Below are 8587 nucleotides of genomic sequence, written 5' to 3' on the forward strand. Positions count from 1 at the left end.
ATGGCTGCTGAAGATGCTGACATGTATGAATGTTTAGTTGCTCAACGTGTTTTGAGTGTGCAGGTTAGACAAGCTGAGCAAAATCAGAGGCATAATTTGTTCCATACAAAGGGAGTTGTGAAGGAACGTTCTGTTCGCGTCATCATAGATGGAGGGAGCTACAATAACTTGTCTAGCATGGAGATGGTGGAGAAGCTATCTCTCACCACAAGATCACATTCACATCCTTACTACATCCAATGGTTCAACAACAGCGGCAAGGTTAAGGTAACACGTACTGTTCGTGTGCATTTTAGTATCTCTACATATGCTGATTATGTTGATTGTGATGTGGTACCTATGCAAGCATGTTCTTTATTACTTGGTAGACCATGGCAATTTGATAAAAATTCTGTACACCGTGGTAGAAACAATCAGTATACTCTTGTTCATAAGGATAAAAATATTACTTTGCTTCCTATGAATCCTGATTCCATTTTGAAAGATGATATTAATAGAGCTAATAAAGCAAAACCGGAGAAAAATAAAAGTGAAAATCATATTGTGGCAAAAGAATTTGAGCAACAAATGCAGCCTAATAATAAACCATCTAGTGTTGCTTCTGAAATTAAATTGAGAAGTGCATGTTTACTTGCCACCAAATCTGATATTGATGATTTAGATTTTAGCAAATCTGTTTGCTATGCTTTTGTGTGCAAAGAGGCATTATTTTCATTTGAGGACGTGCCTTCCTCTTTGCCTCCTGCTGTCACTAACATTTTGCAGGAGTTCGCTGATGTCTTTCCACAAGACGTGTCACCGGGATTACCACCTATTCGAGGGATTGAGCATTAAATTGACTTAATTCCCGGTGCATCATTACCCAACCGTGCACTATACCGTACCAATCCAGAGGAGACGAAGGAGATTATGCGTCAAGTAGAAGAACTGCTCGACAAAGGTTATATACGTGAATCCCTTAGTCCTTGTGCTGTTCCTATCATTTTAGTGCCGAAAAGGATGGTACATCGCGTATGTGCGTTGATTGTAAAGGCATTAATAATATTACTATTCGTTATCGTCATCCTATTCCTAGGCTAGATGATATGCTTGATGAATTGAGTGGCTCTACAATATTCTCCAAAGTTGATTTGCGTAGTGAATACCATCAAATTCGTATGAAATTGGGAGATGAATGGAAAACAACATGTAAAACTAAGTTTGGATTATACGAGTGGTTAGTCATGCCTTTTGGGTTAACTAATGCACCTAGTACTTTCATGAGGTTAATGAACGAAGTTTTACGTGCTTTCATTGGACGATTTGTGGTAGTTTACTTTGATGACATATTGATTTATAGCAAATCTTTGGAGGAACATTTGGAACATTTACGTGTTGTTTTTATTGCTCTACGTGATGCACGTTTGTTTGGTAACCTTAGAAAGTGCACCTTTTGCACCGACCGAGTATCTTTTCTTGGCTATGTTGTTACTCCACAGGGAATTGAAGTTGATAAAGCCAAGATTAAAACTATTGAGAGTTGGCCGGAGCCCAAAACGGTCACACAAGTGAGGAGTTTCCTTGGCCTCGATGGTTTCTATAGATGTTTTGTGAGAGATTTCAGCACCATTGCTACACCTCTCAACGAGCTTACAAAGAAGGATGTTCCTTTTGTTTGGGGTACCGCACAGAAAGAAGCCTTCACGGTATTGAAAGATAAGTTGACACATGCTCCTTTACTGCAACTTCCTGATTTTAATAAGACTTTTGAGCTTGAATGTGATGCTAGTGGAATTGGATTAGGAGGTGTGTTATTACAAGATGGCAAACCTATTGCATACTTTTCTGAAAAATTGAGTGGGCCTAGTCTCAACTATTCTACTAATGATAAAGAATTATATGCTCTTGTTCGGACCTTAGAAACATGGCAACATTATTTATGGCCCAAGGAATTTGTTATACATTCTGATCATGAATCTTTAAAACACATTAAAAGTCAAGCAAAACTGAACCGTAGACATGCTAAATGGGTTGAATTCATTGAGACTTTCCCTTATGTCATTAAACACAAGAAGGGTAAAGACAATGTTATTGCTGATGCATTGTCTCGTCGTTATACTATGCTTTCACAAGTTGACTTTAAAATATTTGGTTTGGAGACCATCAAAGATCAATATGTGCATGATGCTGAATTTAAAGATGTATTACATAATTGTAAGGAAGGGAGAACTTGGAACAAGTTCGTTCTTAACGATGGATTTGTGTTTCGTGCTAACAAGCTATGCATTCCAGCTAGCTCTGTTCATCTTTTGTTGTTGCAGGAGGCGCATGGAGGAGGATTAATGAGACACTTTGGCGTCAAGAAGACAGAGGATGTACTTGCTACACATTTCTTTTGACCAAAGATGAGACGAGATGTTGAGCGTTTTGTTGCTCGCTGCACTACATGTCAAAAAGCTAAGTCACGACTTAATCCTCATGGTTTATATATGCCTTTGCCTGTACCTAGTGTTCCTTGGGAGGATATATCTATGGACTCTGTTTTAGGTTTACCTCGAACAAAGAAGGGGAGGGATAGCATATTTGTTGTCGTGGATAGGTTCTCGAAAATGGCACACTTTATACCATGTCATAAAAGCGATGATCCTGTCAATGTTGCTGATTTGTTCTTTCGTGAAATTATTCGCTTACATGGTGTGCCAAATACTATTGTTTTAGATCGTGATACTAAATTTCTTAGCCACTTTTGGAGATGTTTATGGGCGAAGTTGGGGACTAAACTGCTTTTTAGTACTACTTGTCACCCCCAAACTGATGGACAAACTGAAGTAGTTAATAGAATATTGTCTACTATGCTTAGGGCTGTTTTGAAGAATAATAAGAAAATGTGGAAAGAATGCTTGCCTCATATTAAATTTGCTTATAATCGTTCATTGCATTCTACTACTAAGATGTGCCCTTTTGAAATTGTGTATGGTTTCCTACCTCGTGCACCTATTGATTTGTTGCCTCTTCCATCTTCGGAGAAGGTTAATTTTGATGCTAAAGAACGTGCTGAATTGATTTTAAAAATGCATGAGTTAACTATGGAAAACATTGAGCGTATGAATGCTAAATATAAACTTGCTGGAAATAAGGGTAGAAAACATGTTGTGTTTGCACCTGGAGATCTTGTTTGGTTACATTTGCGTAAGGATAGATTTCCTAATTTGCGCAAATCAAAGCTAATGCCACGTGCTGATGGTCATTTTAAGGTGTTAGAGAAAATAAATGATAATGCATATAAACTTGAACTGCCTGCAGATTTTGGGGTTAGTCCCACTTTTCACATTGCAGATTTGAAGCCTTATTTGGATAAGGACGATGAACTTTCGTCGAGGACGACTTCATTTCAAGAAGGGGAGGATGATGAGGACATCAATACCATTGTTACACCCACAACCCTTGCTGCTATACATACTGGACCAATTACTAGAGCTCGCGCACGTCAATTGAATTATCAAATACTTCCGTTTCTTGGTAACGATTCTAATGTTCATGAGAATATGATGCCGCCTAAATTGGATACATTTGTTTTGCTTACAAACGAAGGGCCTAGCTTGGACAAGAAAGATGAACCTTGGAACAAGTTCAAGCATGGAGATGATGGCATGCGCAAGGGGATCAAGAATGGAGTTACAAGTGATGATTTCAGGACTTTGAAGCCACCATAAGGAGTGCATGAAGCCTTGGACGAAATATACAAGATGCCATTTCATAAATTTCGTCGAGAGACTATTTTAGTTGTTGCGTCACCTTATTATTGGGCCAGGCTCATGTATTTTCAAAATACTTAAGTATAGCCTGTTTTTAGAGTCCGTATGTGTGGGGAAACAAGAGTTAGGGTTGGTTTCGGACCCCTCCTCCAAGGGCCACGAAATCCCCCCCCCTCTTCCTCCATATATACAACCCTTAGGGCGTCGTTTAGACTTTGAGTTTTGTTTAGATTAAAAGTTCGCCATAGCTGCAACTTCGCGTACTTCGTTTGTGTCCAACGACCAGACCAAGACGTCACAGAACCCCACCTTGATCAATAAATCTTTCATCTTATATTTGCAATATCCAGATTGCAATCTCAGTTTCTTGCTTGTTCTTCGTTTGCTCGCAGGAAACAGACCCTCGTGGTCAGGTTGATCGTGCTCCGGCGTGGTCAATAACCCCTCGGAAGTTGGTTTAGCTATTGCTAAGGCACGACGTTTCGCACGTTCGTAGTCGGATCGTCAAGGTCGACTCCCACAGAAACGATAGCCACCATCTCATCGAAATATCGGGACACCTTTACCTCTATCAGTCACAGTGAGGGTGGTCGACGGGACGGTCAGCCTTAATCAGGGTTGGGCCACATTAGCCGTCATTCACCAGATCGGGTACATGGTAACGTTCAAGTTGCTAACCCCCGACACCATGAAGGTGATCGTCTTCAATAACGAGGGCATGAAGGTGGTCACCAAGTGCAAGAAGCACGGCGACGCTTTCGCTGCAACCGACTAAATGAGCTCCTGTCATGTTTGAGTTATATCTGTGGTTTAGACTTTGATGTGTGCTGCAGTTTGGTTTAAGTATTTTGTTAAACTTCTATGCATGGTTAAGATTATGATGTGTGCCTTGCTCTTGTTCTGACCTTTCAATGTGTGCCTCTGGTAACCTCATCATATCAAGGAGGAGGTTATCACACAACTGTCTTGAATGTAACCAGACAACCAGACTCGTGTTTTCCCTGAAACACGTCCACAACCAAACATCATGCCTTCCGTTTCGGTAGATGCAGACTACTAGAGGTGATGTAGGCAACCAATCAACATGCAGATGTTGATTTTTTTTCCTACATATGCGCAACTGGAAGTATTCAAAGGGGCAAAAAATGACACACAACACCGGCACATGCACGTAGGACCCTTACAATCACGCGATACACAGACAAAATCTGACACATAAGAAAAGGAAAAAGAAACCAAGTACTAGTAGAAGAAAAAGTGACTGGCCTAAAAATAAATTTTAGGTGACTTACATATAGCAAAACTGTTCTAGATTACTGCAAGAAACAGTGTCTCTACATTGTTAAGTAGAACTGCTAATCTAAGCTACTGCACCAGAAGGTAGGTCGTGCTCCAAGAATACTACAGTTGATTGAAATTCATGTCGAAGCAGAAATTGTCAACATCAGCTGTACTGGTGGTCACCAGCGTGCTCCAGCCTTGATAGTTGTCGGCTTGTCCGATACTTGCGGTGTTGGCTGCCGACGGTGCATGCCGGCGGGCCGCCGCTTGACCGTTGCCGGAAGTATTGAGGGGCCGGCGATCGAAGGACCTTAGTGTCCCCGTGCTGATGTAGAGCCGGCACACGCTGAATTCGTTCCTGAGCTGAACAATAAAGAGCAAATTATTATGGCATGTAGAGCATCAAATCAGCGATTAAGTGGCCAGAGCTAGCTGGTATATGCACGTACCCTGAGAGGTGCCGTCGTCTGGTGTCCGGTCGTCGTGTCGTCGTCGGCGGCGACAGCCTTATACTCGTTCATCTTCCACGTGGTCTTGGCCCCCGTGGGCGCACGGCCCTGGTAGAAGACCATGGTCCTTTTCACCCCGATGACCTTGCTGTTACCGGCGGCGGCTGAGGAGGAGGAGGAGGAGGAGAAGACGCAGGACGGCGAGCCCGTGGCCTTCCAGTACCCGGACGGAGTGGTGCGCGCTGGCCGGCCGCCGCGCAGCTCCCTCTCAGCCCGGGGGCAGAAGAAGAACCACTGCTCCGCGTCTTGCACGCTCGCCTCCCCCGCCATTGCTGCGCGTGCACCAGATGTTGTATGGTCAGGCGAGTTCGGGCCACAAGAGCGTGCCGCATGCCATCAGTATTCACTGGACTGACACTGACACGATGAACTTACAGCGGAGGTGGGAAGGGTGGTGGCTGTAGACGTCGACGACGGGAATGACGCGATCGACGTGCGGCCTGGTGGTGCCGGCGAGGCGATGGCGGAGGTAGAAGCCCAGCAGCTCATCCTCCGTCGGGTAGAACCGAAACCCCGGCGTGGAGACTAACAGATCGCCACCGGCGCCACCGCTGCTAGTAGTCGTCATCATCGCGAGTTTGATCAGCTGCAACCTAGCGACGTAAGTATATACAGCAGAGGCCGGTTCAGAAGTTTGCGTGCATTTGTAAACGGTGCGGGAAATCCACGGCCGGGTTGACGCGGACCAGCTCAGAGTTGGTCCACTAAACCCATCACGTAGGCAACAGTGACACGTGGCTGGCTCTCTAACTCTCACTGCACCTGCGCATATGTACGTGGTCGTGGTCTTGTGTCCATACGTGTGATTTGGTTTGTCTTACGTGCGTGCGTACACATTTACAGGGGCAAGTCTTTGACTCCTGCGAGTGATATTTGAAATATTTATTAATTCGGTCGACTGGTTCATCACGTTCTTTTCTAACGTACTAGTCCGGATCTCTACATCGATCGACGCACGCAATCATTTGTATTGTGAAGGTTTTTTCGACCTATACAAAAAGATAAATATAGAGTACTGAAGTGTTAGAACAAATGCAAATGACATGACACATTTATGTGTGACTAATTATATTTTAGCTATCTGCAAAACCAACTATCAACATATTGTATTACTCGCGGAAGTCTGAAGTTTGAACTACCATTTCTAGTGGAGTGAATTACATAAAACCAGCCCACAAATTTTTTTAAACCAAAAACTACCACATTTGAAGTTTAATTTCAGGTTTGCTACCACATTCTTTGGACCCTACAAAAATCTACTGGTTTTCTTACTAACTTTCTCAATAAATACTTATGACTGATTTGGAGTCAATTATTCCAATTTTTGACAGGAAAAGCCCGCTGGTCAAGTCCACGTGGCACTAAAAGTCAAGACAAATGGTGTTGACCATTAACTTGGATGTGGGATCCGCTTAACAGTGTTAATATTTCTTTATGATAGCCTTTTTCTTTGTGGCATTTCCTCGAGCACCTTATGTGCAGGTGCAGTACACTGGCTGGAACAGCAAGCCATGGCGCCAGGAGCTAGCCACCTTGGCCACAAACGAGCTAGACCGCGGTCGACGCCACCACCTCTCCATTCTCGCTGCTCTGGAGCTCTTTCGTCATCGTACCCGCCCCTGTAGTCGCGCCACGACGGCCACCCTAGTGCCCAAGGACGCGCACAACGCGAAGAATGCCTGGAGGTCCCATGCGTGAGTGATGGCTGCCCCTGGCCCTAGGCGGGTGGCGCGAGCACGGGTAGCAGCAGCACGCGAAAGACACACTGCACCACGCACACACACCACACACACATGCACCACACACACACACGTGCCAACTGTGCTTCACTAGGCTGGAGTCCCCCAAGCTACTCCAGATCCTCCTCTGCTGCGTCAATGTCTTGCATATGCCCAAAAAGGCCACCACTCCTAGGCACACTTCAAGCGACGGGCCAGGACAAGTAAGAAACCATCAGTTTGATGGAGGAAGGACCAATAAATGACGCCTCCAAGGAGGGAAGCGACGTCCATGGACGTAGTTGTCAACTTGACAAGGTCAAGCACGACATTTGCCGGCGCCCCACCAACCAACCCGAGAGAGCATCACTCGCAACCGACGACTACACCGACGCAACTTGACTAAAGAATACCTTCGGCAACCTACCCGCATGAGACCGATCCCAGCAACCCCCCCGGTCCCGGGATGCCCTCGCACACCGAGTAGAGTGCCGTCTAAAAGAGGCCAAGGTCACAACGAGATACATTGCCGGTGATAAGAAGGCCCTAGAGGAACCTAGGTATCGAGACATTAGATGAACACCACCGATGAAGACGTCATGGACATGAGGACGCTGCAACAGGGAGGATGTCGGATTGCCTAGGGAGGATGGCCCGTGAGTAGCGCCTCCAAGGAGGAAAACATCGTCCGTAGACATCGTCACCGCTAGCAATGGACAAGGCCTTGTGCAACTTTTGCTGAACCGTCATCCCTAGGCCCTAGCTCGGTGGCGCCGGATAGAAAGTTTCGGTGGGGTCGAGTTTGACTTTTGATTTGGGAGCATATCACTAAGCACTTTGAGCAAGAAACTCATTAAGCAACACCTCATCCCCTCTTAATAGTATTGGCTTTCCTATGGACTCAATGTGATCTTGGATCATTAAAATAGAAAATGTAGAGTCCTGAGCTTTGAGCTTGAGCCAATCCTTTGTCCTCAGCATCTTGAAGGGGTTCCACATCCTCTAGTCCATGCCACTCCATTCTTAAACTTATCTTAAACATACTAGGTAGAAGCATTAGCCCAACAAGAGATATGTTGACATTAATTACCAAAATCACCCAGGGAGCACTTGTGCTTTCAGAAACATAAAGAGGTGGAGATGTAGTTCCTCTCTCATAATAATTGCAAGTAGGGGCAGCAAGCACATGCATATTATATCTATCAAAATCATCATGTGTAATAGTAAAACGCAACCTGTTGGGGATATTACTACTGGATGTAAACCGGCCAGGAGTAGCCGGGTTAACTCCTTGAAGATTAGAAGCCCATGAAGGTACAAGAATAATGATGCTTTACGAAGGCCC

General features: G+C 44.6%; 1 protein-coding gene across 2 annotated transcripts; it reads right to left on the bottom strand.

The window, feature by feature from the left end:
• Positions 1-4950: 4950 nt before the first annotated feature.
• Positions 4951-6161, bottom strand: LOC125555833 (NAC domain-containing protein 90-like). 2 transcript variants are annotated; one of them, XM_048718667.1, is made up of 3 exons: positions 5900-6161; positions 5465-5796; positions 4951-5373 (listed from the first exon to the last, which is right to left on the bottom strand). In XM_048718667.1, the coding sequence occupies exons 1-3, from the start codon at positions 6093-6095 to the stop codon at positions 5179-5181; spliced, it is 723 nt and encodes a 240-aa protein (XP_048574624.1). In that variant the 5' UTR covers positions 6096-6161; the 3' UTR covers positions 4951-5178. The 2 variants fall into 2 exon arrangements, with proteins under 2 accessions (XP_048574624.1, XP_048574623.1); XM_048718666.1 differs by having other exon boundaries at positions 4951-5378.
• Positions 6162-8587: the final 2426 nt, after the last annotated feature.

This window comes from Triticum urartu, chromosome 5 (genome assembly GCF_003073215.2).
Source record: "Triticum urartu cultivar G1812 chromosome 5, Tu2.1, whole genome shotgun sequence".
NCBI lineage: Eukaryota > Viridiplantae > Streptophyta > Magnoliopsida > Poales > Poaceae > Triticum > Triticum urartu.

What these genes read in the sequence shown, in the direction of transcription:
- LOC125555833 (XM_048718666.1), bottom strand. Translation starts at nt 6,095, where the DNA reads ATGATGACGACTACTAGCAGCGGTGGCGCCGGTGGCGATCTGTTAGTC. An exon ending in CCACCCTTCCCACCTCCGCT is followed by an intron (nt 5,797 to 5,899) that starts GTAAGTTCATCG and finishes GTGCACGCGCAG; the next exon opens with CAATGGCGGGGGAGGCGAGC. An exon ending in AGACGACGGCACCTCTCAGG is followed by an intron (nt 5,379 to 5,464) that starts GTACGTGCATAT and finishes TTTATTGTTCAG; the next exon opens with CTCAGGAACGAATTCAGCGT.